This window comes from Hibiscus syriacus, unplaced genomic scaffold (assembly GCF_006381635.1).
Source record: "Hibiscus syriacus cultivar Baekdansim isolate YM2019G1 unplaced genomic scaffold, ASM638163v2 tig00110482_pilon, whole genome shotgun sequence".
NCBI lineage: Eukaryota > Viridiplantae > Streptophyta > Magnoliopsida > Malvales > Malvaceae > Hibiscus > Hibiscus syriacus.
In genome coordinates, this window is record NW_024062758.1 from 3,723,533 (window position 1) to 3,742,997 (window position 19,465).

Below are 19,465 nucleotides of genomic sequence, written 5' to 3' on the forward strand. Positions count from 1 at the left end.
AAAATAAATTAAATAAAATAATTATTATGATTTTAAATATTATTTATATAAAAATTATTTCACTATATAAACACGTCAATCTTACAATAATCTTAAAAAGGTAAATTTTAAAGAGGAAAACACTCCAAAGGTTATTTATTTGTTTATATTTTTACTTGACACAAATTAAAGACCCTCACCCAATTACCAGTACTAGAATTCATCATCTTTAGCTCGTCTTGCATTCAATTTTAATCAATCGATCTCAGAGGGGAAAAAATCTTTTTCATCTCTCTTCTTTTTACCCTAATTTTTGGTCTACTTTCATCTTTCATTTTATCCCCAACCAATCCAAAGAACTAGTCTTGATTTTCGTTTCAAGTCTTGATTTTTATAGCTTGTTTTTAAATCAATCCCCCAAAAAATGTGTTTTATGAGTATTTCCGTAAGGATCTAAGGTCGACCCATCTATTTTTTTTCTGAGGATAATTGATCTGTGAGTTATTTTACTTTTAGAATGTTTGTAGCTTGTTTGATGATCGCTTTTATATTCACCTATTTATTTTTGCTGAAACGTTGAATGATCAGAGTTAGGGTTGTAGGATTGTTTGGTTACCGAGAACCGGTTTAAACTGATTATAGAATGAAAGTTTTCTAGTAAAAATTTGAATCTTGTCTATTTTAAATCATGTTTGGGGGTGATGAAATATGAATATTGCTGTATTAAGATTTTCTGTTCTGTTTGATTGATTGGTTCAATGAAGTTTTTTTTTGGTGAGGGATCAAATATGTAATGAACATGCATAGATTTTGCGTGTTTTTTGCTACATTTGCTTTATAGCTACCATTTTCTTGGCAAAATTGATTTTAATTTTGAACTTTATTTGTTGAAATAATCTTATCTTTTTGTTGCCCCCACTTCTCTTTAGCTACATAGTGAATAATTTTAGTAAGTGTTATTTGTTTCCTCATTTGGATAATTTAATCCGGAATTATGTTATTATTGTTTATAATTTGGTTTCTGGAAATTCCATGAGAGACAGTTTATGTGAACCTTGGTTATTTGTGCTAGGGTATGTTTAAAATGTTTAATATTTAGTTAGTTATCATTTGAGCTTTCCAAATGTGTCGTATTTTGCTTACATATGTCGTTTACTAGTTTCTATTTTGGTAAATTGGTTACCTGTTTGGTCACAGAATATCTGGACCTGTCGGAAGGGGATTGAGTGGAATGTGACTTGCATGGGTTGAGGATGCCAGAGTTGCGACGTGGAGCCCGAGGATCGAAACGTCTTGATGATCTTCAGATTCCTTCTCAACCAGTTGATCAAGCAGAGAATCGGCTACCGTCTGCACAAAACCAAACCAGGAGGCGAGTGAGCGGAAGATGAAGGGGTAGGGGTAGGGCTGCACCTGTGGCCCAAGGGCCCTCTTAGGCAGTAACCAATAGGCCAACTGCAGCTGGTAGAGGCCGGGGGGCTACGTTGATAGTTTTAGACCCTGAACCTTGTCAGCTTCTTCCTGGGGCTCCACCTTTAGCCTCTGCTCAACCCGTTTTCAACCAGGTAGAGGTAGTGGCTAACAAAGATATTGCCATGGATGGTGGGAGTCCTGACAAAATAGTAGGTGTTGAAGAAGAAGCTAGCACAACACCGATTCCTGAAAAGGTAGCTCAATATTAATTACTGTATCTTTCTTTTTGTTGAATATGTTTATCCGTTACTTAAATCTTCTATATTAAGTTGCTTATCCCGGGAGGCATTTTCGGGAAGAAAACTGGCTGCGATTCTTTTCCAGTATGCTTTCCTCAGATAATAGGAAATTTGTTATGTCTTCATTTCAGCATTCTGATCCGCTCAAGACTATTTGGATAATAGTTTCTAGTTTATTTAACATGATAGGGAGGGATGTTTTGGCATCAAATTGCTGGCGTTCAGTATATTTTGATAATGTGTTTTGTACTTACTAAAACTTTTTATTTTGTTGTCCATATTAACAAAGCACTTGGCTGAACACCATTTTTTTGCCACATGCAGGTTCAAGTGGGTAATTCTCCTGTATATAGGATAGAAAGGAAATTGGGTAAGGGTGGTTTTGGCCAAGTTTACGTTGGCAGAAGGGAGAGCGGTGGTAGTGGTAGAATTGGACCAGATGCTGTCGAGGTTTGTTCGAGAAACTCATGCCCATGTTTAAGGGTTTTCCTGCTTGAACTATTTGGCATATAATGTCATGAGTATTTTCATCACAGGTAGCGTTGAAGTTTGAGCACCGAAACAGTAAAAGTTGCAATTATGGCCCACCTTACGAGTGGCAAGTTTACAAGTATGGCACTTTTAATCATAAACTTCTATCTCAAGCTTTGTTTTTCGACATATTTTTCATGCAGTGTCTTGATTCTCTCCTTTTCTTCTTAATTTCCTTGCAAAATTAAAAGTTCCCTAAATGGGTGCTATGGGATTCCTTGGGTGCACTACAGGGGCCTCCAGGGAGACTTCTACATTCTTGTGAGTTTCGATTTTGATCTCTTTAGTGTCTTAACTCTCAGCTCCCAAATTAATTAATGTATCTTAAGGAACGGTAATGAATATTTCAGGTAATGGATATGCTCGGTCCTAGTCTATGGGATGTTTGGAATACTCTAGGACAATCGTAAGAGATATAATCTTCAGCTTTGTCTGTGTCTTGTACTCTTTTAGATTTGTTACATGTTGTGTGACAGGATGTCATCTAATATGGCTGCATGCATAGCAGTAGAGGCGATATCAATTCTCGAAAAGCTTCATTTAAAGGGGTAGGGTGTATTGTAACTTTCTGCACTGTATCAAATTCACACCTCCTAATTTGCATATTGCAACTGATCGTTGCTTTTTATTGTCTTCTTGAAAAAAGGTTTGTGCATGGAGATGTGAAGCCTGAGAACTTTTTGCTAGGTCAACGGGGATCGGCTGATGAGAAGAAGTTATATCTTATTGATCTTGGTTTAGGTATGTTCTTCAATGGAAGATTTCTCTATGAGATTCTAATTTTTTGTCATGTTTTAACCAAGTTGAATAAACACGGTTCATGAGTCAGTATTAATTTCAATATGTTTCCCATTTTCTTGGATCAGCTTCTAGATGGAAAGATGCACACTCCGGTCAACATGTTGATTATGATCAGAGGCCTGATGTATTCAGGTGTGTCAACTGTGTTTTATTGTCACCTATTTCTACTTATTTTCAGTGTTAATGTCTTATAATTTTTTTCTTCTATCAGGGGTACAGTTAGGTATGCTAGTGTACATGCACATTTAGGTCGGATTGGAAGTCGTAGGGATGACCTTGAGTCATTGGCATACACATTGATATTTCTAATAAAAGGACGGTTACCATGGCAGGGTTATCAGGTTTGTGTTATTGTTTTGATTAAGGATTTACCTATTCTGATTCTATGTTGCTCTGTCTCCTCATCTTTTTTGAAATACCTGTATCTGGCACCTGTGTCTGACATCTTCCAACATGGGTATGGGGATATGACACTCGTAGGATTTTCCCAAATGCATAGAAAAGAAAAAATTGGACATGCCCATGTCAGACACGTACCTGTATCCTAGGGTCACATCTTATTCCAAGTAGCATAGGTCTACTTTACTTCCTTACTCTTTAACTATTTGACCTTTGTGTGGAACTTTGCATGGGTATGGGGATATGACACTCGTAGGATTTTCCCAAATGCATAGAAAAGAAAAAATTGGACATGCCCATGTCAGACACGTACCTGTATCCTAGGGTCACATCTTATTCCAAGTAGCATAGGTCTACTTTACTTCCTTACTCTTTAACTATTTGACCTTTGTGTGGAACTTTGCAGGGGGATAGCAAGAGTTTTCTTGTTTGCAAGAAAAAGATGTCCACTTCTCCAGAGTTAATGTGTTGCTTTTGTCCTGCTCCGTTTAAGCAGTTCCTTGAAGTTGTTACAAATATGAAGTTTGATGAAGAGCCCAATTATGCCAAGCTCATATCCATCTTTGAAAGCTTAATTGAACCGTGCACCGCACTGAGACCAATTAGAATAGATGGAGCTCTTAAGGTGGTGGTTACATCTTTTCCCCAATAAACTCAATTAAATTGGTTGTTCAATTGAGCAATTTTCTCCTTTCTCCTTTTGTATAAATAGGCGGACAAAAACGAGGAAGATTAGTCATTAATTTGGAAGAAGATGAGCACCTAAGAAAAAAGTACGATTAGGGAGCCCTGCTACTCAGTGGATTTCCGTTTACAATGCACGGTGCCCTATGAAGCAGAGGTAAAGTTGCATTTACTTGTTGAATATAATATCCATATCTACTCCTGGATGATGCTCGTAAGTGGTAACCCATAAGTTTAAATGGGTTGCATGACGAATCAATATTTGCTATACATTGCTCCGGCAGCGAATATTAATGGACAATGATTGTATTTTCATTTAATTTATTTTTCATCTAACAGCAACATTGCAGCATATTTGGGAAATGCTTTTATTATTGATCTCATATGATGAGGAAACTCGGCAAAAGACCCTTGTTCTCATAGTTAGTGGCTGTTCAAAGTTGAATGATTTGTTGCGTCGTCTTTTCATTTTTCTTGAAAGTAATTATGTTTGACTTGTTTCTGGACATGGATTTGGAGATGTCAGTTGGATTTAAATTTAACTAACATATCCGTATCTGGCATATACTTGTATCCTCCACTCATTAAGTAGTTTGAATGCGGTACACTAGATTGCAACACGTAGATGTTAAATTTCTGTTTATACTTGGTGTGAAATATAAGATATTCATCCTTGAGATTCAAAATTTTCTTCGTAAGGATTTTGTTCAACAACTTAGGTAATTCTGAACTGGTACATGTTCATCATATGTATTTTTCATGAACCTTGTAGATATCACTATAATGTAGCAGATTCGAGGCTGCATCAGCATGTAGATAAGGGTAATGAAGATGGGTTGTTTATTAGTTGCGTGGCTTCAGCAGCTAATCTCTGGGCCCTTATCATGGATGCCGGAACAGGTTTTCTCTTCCCAGGTTTATGAATTGTCGACCGTCTTCTTACACAAAGTAAGTTCTAAAGCACTAATTTATGTCAATTTTTGGTTTGGTTTACGTGCATTTTTTTACGTACTTCTTACTTTAATATCAATCTGATTCCACCAGGATTGGATTATGGAGCAGTGGGAAAAGAACTACTATATTAGTTCAATAGCTGGATCAAATAATGGGAGTTCCTTGGTTGTTATGTCGAAAGGTTGGTAAACATAGACACTATTTCTAAGCTATGTTACTCATATCCAGATAATTACATTTTGAGCTATGATTCTCGTATTTGATACCTGAACCCGATTCTAAGAAATATAGACGCTATTTCTAAGCTGTTATCAAAATTCCACAACTTTGTAGGAACGCCTTATACCCAACAGTCATACAAAGTGAGTGAATCTTTTCCCTTCAAGTGGATAAACAAGAAATGGAAAGAAGGCTTCCATGTAACATCAATGACAACTTCTGGGAGTCGCTGGGGTGTGGTAATGTCGAGGAACGCCGGATTCTCCAATCAAGTATTCCTTTTTTCTTTTAATTTTTACATACATCTTCAGTTTTCCACTACCCTCCATTGCCAAAGTATCTGATTGTACTTTTAATACTAATTTCAATGATTCAAGGTTGTGGAGCTGACTTTCTATATCCGAGTGAAGGAATACATCGGCGATGGGAGAGTGGCTATAGAATAACATCTATGGCTGCAACTGGAGATCAAGCTGCCTTCATTCTTAGTATTCCGAAACGAAAAATGGTAGACGAAACTCAGGAAACTCTTCGTACATCTGCCTTTCCGAGCACCCATGTGAAGGTTGGTATATCCGAATTTTGCCTCTTGCTATCTTTTAACACCGATAGCCTATGTTGCTCTGATTCTTTCCGTGTCCAACTAATGTGGACACATGGTATGGAGGTATAGTTCTCTGATTGTATGGAAAGTTTTAGCATGCCCATGTACTCGACACATTCGTATCTTACGCTCACCTCCAGAGTTTGAGTAATTACAAGTTTATAGCAATTAACTTGTTTTAAACATTTACAACAGGTGCCAAGTGTTTAATGTCTGCTGAACCATTTTTTTTATTGTGTTCTTATCTAATTTGATGATTATGTTTATTTTTTGCAGGAAAAATGGGCCAAAAATTTGTACATTGCATCAGTTTGTTATGGAAGATCAGTCTGCTAATTCTAGACTAAAATTATTAGACGCTCTGTAAAGAAGAGAAAGACGATTTGAAGTTCAAAACTTGAAAGCTTGGAGGTATTCTTGGTTATGAATATTGTGGAGTGAATTCTGCTCTAAGATCTTGTATTGAATCTCAAAAGGATAAATATATAGAATTTACAATGTCCCGAGCTGATCTTGAGTTAACCGGCTTCCTCATCCAAATAGGGCGTTGGAAAAAAAAATCTGGTATAGCCCAAATTATTTCCTGAACTAGGGTGTGTTCTACGGTCTCAAGGCAAAGACACATGGTAATATATGTCTTCAACTTTGTAGAGAAAAAAAAGGAAATTGGGTGAAGATGCAGGGTATTCTCAAAGTTACTGTTTAACTAAGGAATAATTACTTGAGTGGACTATTTGAGATTTTTTTTCTTCATTATATCAGCCATTTGCCCTGAGTTAACCCGGTATATTCCATGGTAAATGGTCTTGTCTTGTGCTTTGCCCTCAGTTAACCCTGTATATTCCATTGTAAATGGTCTTGTCTTGTGCTTTGCCTGGGTTAGTCCGGTATATTCCATGGGGACTGGTCTTGTCTTGTGCTTTGTGCTCTGTAATGAAATTGCGTGTTGGTGAGTAAAGAAATCAATTAGATTGAATTGAATATGGAGAAAAAAGATTACTCCTAATCGATTATTTTGATAAACAAACTCGTACATAACCTGATTAAAATCTTACCCAAACTAGTAAAATATAACACACACAAGTAATGACTGATGAAAACATAAGATCCCTCCTTTCCCCTTTATGTCACCATGAGTTTTACAAATTCATTACCACTCAACAGCCTGGTGAATAGGGGTGTACAAAAAATCTGAATATCCGATTTTGTGAAAAAAATATCCGAAATCGGATTTGGGAAAAACCGATTTTTTTTTAACCGGATCGGATTTTTTTAAACCGGTTATTTTAACCGGTTTGGAGAAAAAAACCTAGACCGATTTTTTTACCGGTTTAAAAACCAGTTTTTATCCGAAAAAAAAATCGGTCTGGGTTTAAAAAACTAGCCGTTAATATAGCCGTTTTTGACCTTTTTTTCTTTAAAAAATTACCATTTTACCACCCTAAACATGTATAAATAGGTTGGGGATGTATTTGGTTGATTACAACTTTCTCAAATCTTATTACACAACACTTAAACATCTCTCAAATCTTAGTTTTGTAATTTTTTGTTCATCATGAGTAACACGGCTGAATCTTCCGTCGGGAAACCTTGAAGTCGTGAGAGTGATCGAACACACTCGAAACAAAGATATTTGGGATCACTACGATTTATGTGAGATGTCAAATGGCTCGAGGAGGGCGCGTTGTAAACTTTGTCTAAAGTTTCTTGCATTGGAAGGAAACACAACGTTGAAGAACCATTTGACAAAATCATGCAAGGCACTTCGCTCAAGATCGGATCCTAGTCAATCGAATCTTACACCGCAAGGTGGTGTTTTTGTTACGACAACGAAAAATTACGAGAAGCGTTTACAAAGTTCGTGATTACAAAAGCATTGTCGTTCGACCACTTTGATGATGAAGATTTCACGACAACAATTCAACAACTAATGCAACCACGTTATACTCAAGTAAGTCGTACTACCCTTAGAAGAGATGCTATAAAAATGTGGCGTACGGCGAGGGAAAAATGATTTTAGGATTCCAAGAACACCGTTATGGTGTGTCGCTTACATGTGACGTTTGGAGTTCCCCTCATAATACTGAAAATTCTTTTTTAGCAGTTACGTCACATTGGTTAGATCAAGATAATTGGCAAATGATGAAAAGAACAATCGCGTTTGAATTATTCGGTGAGCCGCATACCGGTGCTAATTTATTTACACTTTTAAAAAGGGTAATTTGTCTTTATAAATTAGAAAATAAAGTTTTTTTTTATCCTTTGATAATGCATCGAATAATACAAACGCGGTCCAAGATTGAAAATATTACTTTCAACCGATTTTAGACGGTGCGTTTTTTCATACCCGTTGCGTTGCACACATAATTAATTTATCCGTGCAAGCCGGTTTGGAGGTTATTGAGCCAATTAGATTAGAATTTAAAACAATGATAAAATCGGTTCTTTGTAACAACAACAAAAGACTAAATGATTATAAACGATTTTGTAATCTGTTAATAAAAAAGCTTTGGGTCCTAATTTGGATTGTCCAACTCGTTGGAACTCAACTTGGATGATGATGCATACTGCCTTAAGGCAAAGGAAACATTGCAAACATTTCACGATCGCCTTTTCGAGAGGGGTCATGTCCCAAACATTTATCCGGATTCGAGTGGGAAACTATAGCCAAAATAACCGATTTGCTTGAGGTTTTTAAAAATGCAACAACTTTTTTATCCGTGTTTATTACCCTACTAGCCCGTTGGTTCTTAATCAAATATTTTTGTTGGCTACCCGACTAAATGACTTTGAATTTGAAACCGAAGTTTTTCAAGAAATTGGCTTTGCAATGAAGGAAAACTTTTAAAATATTTTAAGGAGTTCCTCCCATTTTTACTTGTGCCGCTGCTTTAAACCCAACGTTAAATGTTGGTGGGGTTGAAACACTAATTGAACAAATTGCGTTTGCTTTTAATCTAACCGATGATGAACCCAACTTTGTCCAAAACCAAATAAATTATTTTAACAAATGTTTTCGAGACATGTTTGTAATTTATTTAACTAAATACGGATCAAGTAGTGTAATATACGATCAAATGAGAATGAATGCGGAATCATCTAGTAGACGTCCAAGTAACATAAATTTGAATCTTTTTAACACTCTTGTAAATTCCCAATCCAAACGATCACGTACTACCACCCCAAGTAGCGAGTTGGAAATTACATGTCATGCGATTTTCTATCAAAAATGACATTTGAAGAGTTTGAAAGTTTGGATATTTTGGCTTGGTGGAAAGAAAGGAAGCACAATTTCCGATTCTAGCCGCCATGGCCCGTGATTTACTAACCGTCCAAGCTTCTACGGTAGCTTCGGAATCCGCTTTTTCTGTTAGTGGCAGGGTTATATCGCAACGGAGATCAAGACTAAGTCCCGAGTCGGTGGAAGTATGCATTTGTTTAAAGGATTATTTGGATGGAGCGGCTCGTAAGCAACATATCACCACCCTAGAAGATGCAATTGATGCCGATTTGGAAGCAAACTTACACATTGAAGAAGTCGAACTTGGAATATCCCCTCCAAACGAAGAAGGCGAAGATGATGAAGAAGAGATGGCAATGTAGTTTATTTTATAACTTTATTTCAATTATCGTAAACTTTGTTTCAATTATCGAACTTGAAGTTTTTAAGTATTTGAATTTATCGAACTTGGAAGTTTTTAAGTATTTGAATTTATCAAACTTGGAAGTATTTAAGTATTTCAATTATGTTGAGTTAATTAAGTATTTCAATTAAGTATTTGAATTTATCGAACTTGATGTTTGATGCTTTCTCTTTGATTCTCTCTTGATTCTAGTTGCTTGATGTTTCTTGTCTTTGATCAATGGCTTCTAAGCTTGCTTAAATACACCTTGAATCACTTCTGAACGTTAGTGATAATTAATGAAGATAATAGTCGTTTAAGTGTGAAAACGTTTTAAAAAATGCTTGGAGCGTGGGGGAATCGGTACCCTCTCATAGGGAATCGGTTTCCTCTCATAGGGAATCGGTTCCCTAAGTGTAAAATTCAAATATTTCGACCGTTGAATAGGGGGAATCGGTACCCCTATGGGGGAATCGGTTCCCTCCGAGCATTCTGGAAATCTTGGAGCCAAACCATTCAGTAAGGAATCGGTACCCCCTTGGGGGGGAATCGATTCCCTATGAGCAATCTGGAATATTAAAATCGGTTTTTTTATAACCGGTTTTTTAAAAAAACCGGTTTTTTAAAAAAACCGGTTTTTTTAAAACCGAAACCGGTTACACCGGTTAGGATATCCGGCCCTCCAAACCGGTTAGAAACCGAACCGGTTATTTTATAAACCGGTTTTTTTTCTATGGAAAAAAACCGAATCGAATAAAAACCGATCCGGATCGGATTAAAATCCGACAAATGTGCACATCTACTGGTGAACCACAAGCATGGAACAAATACGGATCATTAACTCTGCCCCTCATTTGCACTATACGTGTTACATCTCCAATTAAAACTCAAGGCACAGCCCATGACCAATTGACTTAAATCCAAAACAGAAACATAGGCGCCAATTGAAGCAAAAAGACTCCCATCCAGCAGAATCAATAACTAAACTCGAAGCACTTCCATCCCGCGTAAAACTGATCCAGAGTTGTACGATCGAATCTTGACTGCCAAGTATTTTTTACCTCAATACATCACATGAACTAACCAGCAAACCCCACAGCACTAACCACATAGCAGGAACAGATATCTGACAACTTTCCAGACACAGAAATTGGCTCGTTAAAAGAGCATACCTGTATAATTGCAGACCGATTCAATAGCATAAGTTAGCCATTAGCCTTACACCAAATGAAATGAGTAGAACTGTGTAACCCTTCTTGAGCCAATGCGTTAGCAGCAGTGTTCCTTTCCCTGTAATCAAACTTTACCTTCCACGAATAACGGATACAGTAATCTTTACATTTAGCCACCACAGCAGCGAAGTGGAGCGGGGAAAGACGGGGGTTCTCAATCCACTGTACAACCTTTAAAGAGTCCGACTCGATAATCAGAGCTCTCAACCCCGCCCATTTAGAAGATGAAAAGATCTGACATGCTTCAAGAATGGCAGCAAGTTCATCCAACACCCCGATCGATCTCGAAAAACGAATCAGGGTCTCACCATTATCGTCCCTTAGAATTCCACCGATGTGGGCCTCGCCCACGATACCTCTTACGGTAGCATCGACATTGAAATTTAGTTTGTCATTGATTGGTGCTATTCATGAATCGAGTCTCTGTCTACTACAACACTTTGGCCGAATTGACACGGACAGAGCAGACCTAATGAAATCATTTACGGAAAGAACCGATTACGGCCATAGATTTCTTGCTCAAAAGCCAATTCTAAGCAGCACTATATCAAACAACAGGCTTTTGAAGGACTCTGGCACTCACTCTTCTTATTCTTAAAAATTGCATCCTTACGCGCCATCCAGATAGACCAGACTATTCCAAAGAAAGCGAGCTTCCATAGCGGTCTGATTGAGGGTTTAATAGAAGCATCTTCTCATATAATCAACAGGCTTTTGAAGGACTCTGGCACTGCCAAATGAACGTTCCAAAGGCCACACCAAGCCTGCCATAATCTCCAGGATACTTCACAATGAATCAGGAGGTGATTTGTTGTTTCACTATTTTTTTCCACACAGGGCGCAGCAATTCGAATCTGTTTGGAGTGGTTGAGAATATGCTGATTCGAGTGGATAAGTTTATTTTTTTCCAATAGATTTCATCAGTTTGGATTGTGAAGTCAACAAGGATATTCTCATTATACTTGGCCGACCTTTTCTTGCCACCAGACATGCGTTGATTGATGTGGAAAATGGGAAACTTACTATGCGTTTGAACGATGAACACATTACTTTTAATGTCTTGAATAATGTTTCTTATGTTGATGATAATGATGAATGCTATTCTATTGATATCATTGATATGTTCGTGCATGAATATTGGGATAAATGCCACAACATTAAAATGCTACCAACAATGCTATGACAATTGAGGCGATAATCGAGGATGAGGAAGTTAAAGGCAAATATATGCAGCATTATGAATCGTTGTAATTTCACAACCGACCTATTCAAGTTTAGAAGTCTTCGATTGAAGAGCCACCCACATTGGAATTGAATCCTTTGCCCGAGCACTTGAAGTATGCAAGGTGGAGACAATGAAACTTTGCTTGTTATTGTTGCAGCACAGCTTAAAGCACCGCAAGAAGCTAAGCTACTTACTGCTCTGAAGCAGTACATACGAATGATTGCTTGGAGCATCACTGATATTAAAGGCATTAGTCCAGCATTCTGTATGCACAAAATCTTTATGGATGATCCCAACAATAGTTCCATTGAACAACATAGAAGGTTAAATCCAATCATGAAAGAAGTTATTCGGAAGGAGATCATTAAATGGTTGGATGTTGGAGTTATATACCCAATCTCAGACAACAATTAGGTAAGTCTTGTACAATGTGTTCCAAAAAATGTGACATTATTGTGGTGACGAATGACGTGGTGAGGAATGATAAGAATGAGTTAGTGCCAATGAGGACTACTATTGGATGGAGAATCCGTATGGACTATAGAAAGCTCAATAAGACTATAAGGAAATATCACTTCTCGTTTCCATTTATAGATCAAATGTTGGATCGTCTCGCCAGCAAAGCTTTTTATTGTTTCTTAGATAGGTGTGGCGGTTATAACCAAATAACTATAGCCCCTAAAGATTAGGAGAAAACTACTTTCACCTGCACATATGGAACATTTTCCTTCCGATGAATGTCGTTTGTTATGTGCAATGCTCTAGCAACATTTCAGCGATGCATGATGGAAATATCCTCTGACATGATTGAATACTACTTAGAGGAATTTATGGATTATTTTTCTGTTTTTGGGCAACATTTTGATTAATGTCTCACTCATTTGGTCGTTGTGTTGAAATGATGAGAAGAAACCAATTTGGTTTTAAATTGGGAGAAATGTCACTTCATGGTGACTGAGGGTATAGTACTAGGGCATCACGTTTCTCGCCACGGCATTGAAATTGATAAGGCTAAAGTGGACATTATTGATAAGTTGTCCCCTCCCACTAATGTGAAATCAGTTAGAAGTTTCTTAGGACATGCTGGTTTTTTATTGAAGATTCATCAAATATTTCTATCAAATTGCTAGACCATTATGTTCATTGCTGGAGCATAATATGAAATTTATGGTGGATGATAAAGTGTTGAAGTCCTTTGAAACAATAAAGCTAAAACTTATTACTGGTCCTTTAGTAGTAGCTCCATATTGGAATCGCCCATTTGAGTTTATGCTGATGCTAGTGACCAAGCCATTAGAGCACTGCTGGGGCAAAGAAAAAGTCTTCCATGCTATAGGTTATGCTAGTCGAACACTAAATGTTGCCCAGATGAACTACACAACAACCGAGAATGAATTGCTAGTTGTGGTGTTTGCCTTTGATAAGTTTTGATCTTATTTAGTTAGAACTAAGGTCATTGTATACACTGCCCATTCATTTTTGAAGCATTTGTTTTCCCAAGAAAGATACCAAGCAAAGGTTAATGAGATGGATGTTGTTTCTTCAAGAATTCGACATTGAAGTTAAAGACAAAAAAGGGTTCGAGAACCAAGTGGTTGATCATTTATCACACTTGGAAGTTGGTAGTGAAGACAAAAAGATATTACTGATACCAAACACTTTTCCCGATGAGAGTTACTTGCAGTTGAAATTTTGCCTTAGTATGCGGACTTTGATTTGGTAAGTGGTTTGTTGTCACCTGACCTTAATTACTAAGGTAGAAAAAAAATCAAGAGATATGTATGTGCATATCATTGGAAGGAGTCGTACCTTTTCAAGCAATGCAATGATCAGATTCTATGAAGATGTGCCTTGAATGTGAGCACTAAAGCATTTTTGCCTTATTGCCACAATGCATCTTATGGTAGTCATTTTCGAGGAAAGTGGACTGCATCAAAAGTCCTGTAATGTGGTTATTGGTCGTTGTTGTTCAAGGATGCAAATGATTTTATCAACCAATGTGATCGATGCCAAAGAACTGGTAGCATTTCTCGTCCCAACGAAATGCCAACACAACCTATTTTAGAGATCGAACTATTTGATATATGGGGATTAAATTTCATGGGACCATATCCCTCATCATGTGGAATACTTTTTATTTTAGTCGTTGTTGACTACATATCCAAATGGGTCGATGTTGTAGCACAACCCACCAGCAATGCTAAAGCGGTTCTATGGTTTCTCTACAAAAACATTTTTACTCGTTGCTAATATATATTTTTTTTGAAAGTAATATTTATTCATTCTAACACCATAACGACAAGAAGTACATCATTTTTTTATACAATCAGACTCATCAAAGTAGAATCAAAAGGATTAATTCTCGACAAGATCCATCGAGCCAAAGAGTGTGCTACCCTATTAACCTCACGATTTGCATAAAAGACTTCAAGATCCAGATTATTAACGAGTGCTTCGCGAGACTTGTTGAGCAATAATCCAACAACTGATATGTCTTCTTTAGAATTGGTCAAGCAATTAACAATAGTAATTTTCTCGCCACCCATTCTCAATGGCTAGTCTTATGGCATATCTCATATGTGAAAGTCATCGCTTATGTGGATTCCAGTGTTCGAGGGGCTTCAATTTTGCAAGCGAAACCCCCGACCACCATGCAAATCACGGTTCTGATTATCTTGAATTTATAATATTTGATAAGAAATCAAATCCACATGAAATTCTGCGATGAGAAAACGCGTCAAATAAAAAATTTTGCTATTCAATTGGAGAAGTAAAAGCTTACCTGTCAAAAGAAGAAAAGGCAATGCAAATCTCATAATAATTTCTCCTTTTAATCGTAAGCGTAATCATTGTAGTTGGACCATAACTGAAATCCGGAACTCGTTAGTATAATATTGAATCTTTGTCACCAGTAAAGAGCCAAAACAATACACACCCAAGACAAAATCAACCATCAGAAAAACTCCATTGAGTAGAATAAGTTCCCCATGGTTTTTTTTATCTTTGATGAGCCTTGAACTTCATGGTTGGCTGCAGTCAATTATTATGAAGAAAACACGATAACTCATTTTCATACAAACCATGATTTTCACTTTACATGATAACTTAGAAAGTTTTGATCTTTGGGTTTTTTTTTAATTCAGTCTGCAAAAGTTGCACACTATTTTATTTGTTGGGCTCATGTTTTCCAAAATATATGTTTCCTCGTATATGGGTATTTTCGGGATAATGAGATGTTCTTTAAGCAACTTCTTTTAGTTTCCCCCACGATGGGTTTACGGAACCACAAGATCAATGCTCTGTGTGATTCTAATGACTGTTTTGACCTTGGTTATGCACCCAATAAATAGAGCACTGGAGCTATATCTGTTATAATCTTCCCCAACAAATGAAACTAGCCTAGCAACGGCAAGCATTAGCAAAGCAAGTATGACGAAACAATGGTGAAATTCGCAATTGAAAATGACGAATCTTTAAGCAAACGATTGGAAAAAAGATGCCGAACTTTAGGTTGTTACCGAAACACATAATCCTTGTCCGACATGGTGAGTCCGAAGGCAACAAAGACCCCTCGGTCTACACGACAACCCCCGACTACAAGATCTCCTTAACCGAACATGGCCGAGCCCAAGCCCGACTTGCTGGTTCCCGGCTCCGGGACCTCATTTCGACCAAGGGGCCTTCCCAAGATTGGCGGGTTTACTTCTACGTATCTCCTTACGAGCGCACCCGATCCACGCTACGGGAGATTGGGAAATCGTTCTCGAAGAAAAGAGTGATCGGTGTGAGAGAAGAGTGTAGGATTAGGGAACAGGATTTCGGGAATTTTCAGGTGGCTGAAAGGATGAGGATTACAAAAGAAACGAGGGAAAAATTTGGGAGGTTTTTTTATAGGTTCCCTGAAGGTGAATCTGCTGCAGATGTTTTTGATCGAGTTTCCAGTATGTCCTTCTTCATCATCAAATTTGCATTCTTTTTTTTAATGGAAACTTTGCATTTTGTTTAAAAGGGTGCTTAGGAAATCTAGATTCTGTTGAGAAAAATGGAAATTTGGTATTGGGAAATGGGAAACTGAATATCCTTGTTGTCTATTTTATTGGCTGCTTCTCTCTGTATTTTTGCTATTGGGTTCTCGGTTCCTGCTTTGTATATTGAAACAAAAAACAGGTTAGAAGGTAGTTAAACTGCATACACAAGACTCAGGTTTATTGATTTCTTGACTTTGTTTGAGCTTAGGTTTCCAATATGTTCTTCTTCATCAAATTTGCATTCTTTTTTAATGGAAGCTTTGCATTTTGCTTAAAAGGGTGATTAGGGAATCTAGTGTCTGTTGAGAAAATGGTGACTAGGAATTGGGAAATCAGATGGCTTTGGATATATTTTATTGAATGTTTCTCTTGTATTGTTTTTTTTCTTCTTTTGTTTGAAATAAATACTTCTGGGAATGATACAATGGATTTTGAAACCTTGAAAGAAAATAACTTTTGAATGAAAATCGGGTTCATGTTTTGTTTATGATGAGAATGAAATATTAAAGGACTGTTGAACTGCATATACAAAACTCTGGTTTATTCCTTCCTTGTATGATCACAAAATTTCTTTGATGCATGTATTTTTTGTTTTTCCCCCCTCTCCCGATCTTAGCACGAAAATGTTGTCTTACAAATGTTAATTCAATATATGTAGGAAATGAGTCGAAACAGTTTTTTGTTCCCCAGAAGTATTGGATTAGGTGTCAATTTAGTGGGTATTTTTTATTTGGATGATAATGATGGCATTACATGATATTGCATAATTTTACTTCATAAATAATTTTTAGTTCTTATATTGTTTGTGTATGCTTGTTGAGAGTTGGTTTCTGAAAATCATCTGCCTCGTTTGGATGTTGGGATTTGAATCTCAGTCCCGGGGACTTTTTATATGTTGGTTCTAGAGAGTGACTGCATGAACCAAATAGGATAAGTCTCAGGTTTGCTGGATTTGTCATGTCATCCTTATAGAGATTGAGATAGCAGTGTTCACCGACTCAAAGGTTTAAGGTTAGAAAAGTAGAATTGAACCAGTTGTGACTATTTTCGAATAGATTAGGATGGTGAAGCAGTTCGTGTCTATTGAAAACAAATCTCTGGCTTTGAATACTATGTGTTATACATGGTATACAATGTTTAAACGAGATAAAGTGATAAATCTTTCTTGTTCTTTAACCTTATTTCTTTCCAGAATGAGCCTTAGTAATCAAATGGTTTTGATTTTAATTTGGGTTGATGAAAAGCGATATTGATTTTTTTTAATTGGATTTTACAGGTTTTCTTGAATCTCTTTGGAGAGATATAGACTTGAATAGGTTTAACAATAATCCTTCTCAAGAATTGAATCTGATAATAATCTCACATGGTTTAGCCTCTCGGGTGTTTCTAATGAAGTGGTTCAAATGGTCAGTCGAGCAATTTGAGGGGCTATATAATCCTGGCAATTGCGAGATTCGAGTTATGGAGTTGGGACCTGGTGGAGAATATAGCTTGGCGATCCATCATACCGATGAAGAGTTGCAAGAATGGGGGCTCTCTCCTGAAATGATAGAAGAGCAGAAATGGCGAATCAAGGCCAACAAAGCTGATTTGAACTATCATTCTAAATGGTATCTTAATTCGTTTTTTGACCAAGAAATAGACTCAGATGCAGATGTCTCAGAAGATGTTGTTTCAGATAATGAATTCGAAGATGTCAAAGAAGAAAATTCAGATGATGATTCCAAAGACAATTTTTTAGATACCTATTCTTAAGATTTCGAAACATGTGCCATAAACTCCCTGTTGGAAAGCTCATTATTTGTAGATCACTCATCCGTCAAGTCCTTTTTTTCCCCTTCCTTTTTCTAGAATTCCACCATTATTTTTTGTTTGTGATAAATGAGATACCAAATTGAAGTTCCAACATCGGCTAATACTGGGAACTGAGTTATCTCCATAACCGGCAGCTCACAAAGGACAAAACGGCAGGTAAATTTAGCTAAACTCAAGACTGTTCCTCTCCTCTACTGTGTCATTTATGCTAAACCATTTTCTTTTGGAGGTTGAACTTCAGATCCAATTGCAGACACTAGTGCTTCTTATTCCTTTGATACTGCAGAAGCTATGGTCTTACAGCTCAGGTGTTGTCTGATACGAGTATGTGTCTGACACGGGTATGTTCCAAATCTGGGTATGCTTCAGATACGGATGCTTAAAGAAAAATGAAGAATCGGAATAAGTACTGCAGAAAGTAACACCTTCAGCTGATGTTCTTGAGCCACGGGATGCATTGCTGGGCTAGCCATGGAGCTCAATATTGCCAATGAAGTACCGAGGGAAGGTAATCAATCTGAAACCTGATGAGAACTATGGCCGAATGGTACACTTTTCATTGCATATGATTTTCTTAGAATGTTTTCTTTGTATGGGAATGGATGCAAGGTTAATTCATTTCATTGATTTTGTAATTTGATTAAAATTCAGTTAAGTTTTATTTTTAGAATTTGAACTCAATCTAGATTAAAAAAACAAACTTTTTGAGTTCGTTTGGCTAAGTTCATAGCAATGTCAAACTCGAGTGTTCTCGTAACATAGTGTCATAACCATTTTTTTATAAATAATTAAATTTTAAAAATAATTATGACTTTATTTTGAAAGTTTTAGACTTTGGTTTATTTTGAAATTTAGAATCAACATCGACCTTTAGGTTAAATAGATTGAATACTTAAAAATATTTTTTTAAACAATTTAAAAAAATCATTTTAAAGACAAAAAGTCAATCTTTGTGTCTCCACAAATTCATTTTTTAAAATTCAAGAGTCAATTATGCATGATAAAATGTGAGCATTATATATTCTCTAAATAGTAGAGTTTTACAAATTCAAAATTTAAATTACGATCATTTTATTTCTATGATTTTGTAAAGGAATAAGTGAATATTGTAACACTCTAATTTAGGGGTTAAATTTAAGAAATTATAAAGTGGTGAATTTAATTAGTATTTTAAAAGAAACGGTGGATTAAATTGTAAAATTTTAAAGTTGACAGACTGTTTTAAGAAGTACAAGAAATTTAGTGATTAAACCCATGATTTAACTATTTTTATTTTGGAGAGAAATATAAACTCTCCCAGTGCGCAGGTTCAACAGAATTTTTCCAGTTTTTTCTCTCCAACAACCCTCCTTTCAACTCCGATCTACTCGCCGTCCGACCTCCAATCGACGAATCGAACCCACCATCGTGTTCGTTGTCGACCGAGGAACAAAACCCCTCAAACCTTTCATCTTGAATCGCCGTCGTTCGTCGTTAATTTCAGTCGAAAGTATTTTCGGTAATAACTCGATTTCAGTTGGTTTTTCGTCGATTCACGACGATTCGATAATCCGTTTTCGACACCTCTCGTACCATCGTGTTCCTTGCATCGTTTCGAGTCATCCGGTGTTCTTCGTTTCTCCGTCGTCGTCGGCGCGTGGAGGGCTGCGACCGTAAAAG

At 36.8% G+C, this 19,465-nt stretch overlaps 1 protein-coding gene and 1 pseudogene across 5 annotated transcripts; both read left to right on the forward strand.

Moving 5' to 3' along the window:
- The first annotated feature begins 333 nt into the window (after nucleotides 1-333).
- Nucleotides 334-6,260, forward strand: LOC120128957 (annotated as a pseudogene).
- A 9,058-nt stretch (nucleotides 6,261-15,318) lies between these two features.
- Nucleotides 15,319-18,413, forward strand: LOC120128956 (phosphoglycerate mutase-like protein AT74). 5 transcript variants are annotated; one of them, XM_039146557.1, is made up of 4 exons: nucleotides 15,320-15,904; nucleotides 17,268-17,962; nucleotides 18,048-18,147; nucleotides 18,214-18,407. In XM_039146557.1, the coding sequence occupies exons 1-2, from the start codon at nucleotides 15,460-15,462 to the stop codon at nucleotides 17,744-17,746; spliced, it is 924 nt and encodes a 307-aa protein (XP_039002488.1). In that variant the 5' UTR covers nucleotides 15,320-15,459; the 3' UTR covers nucleotides 17,747-17,962; nucleotides 18,048-18,147; nucleotides 18,214-18,407. The 5 variants fall into 5 exon arrangements, with proteins under 5 accessions (XP_039002491.1, XP_039002488.1, XP_039002490.1 ...); XM_039146559.1 differs by having other exon boundaries at nucleotides 18,048-18,130; XM_039146560.1 differs by having other exon boundaries at nucleotides 15,319-15,868; nucleotides 18,048-18,413.
- Nucleotides 18,414-19,465: the final 1,052 nt, after the last annotated feature.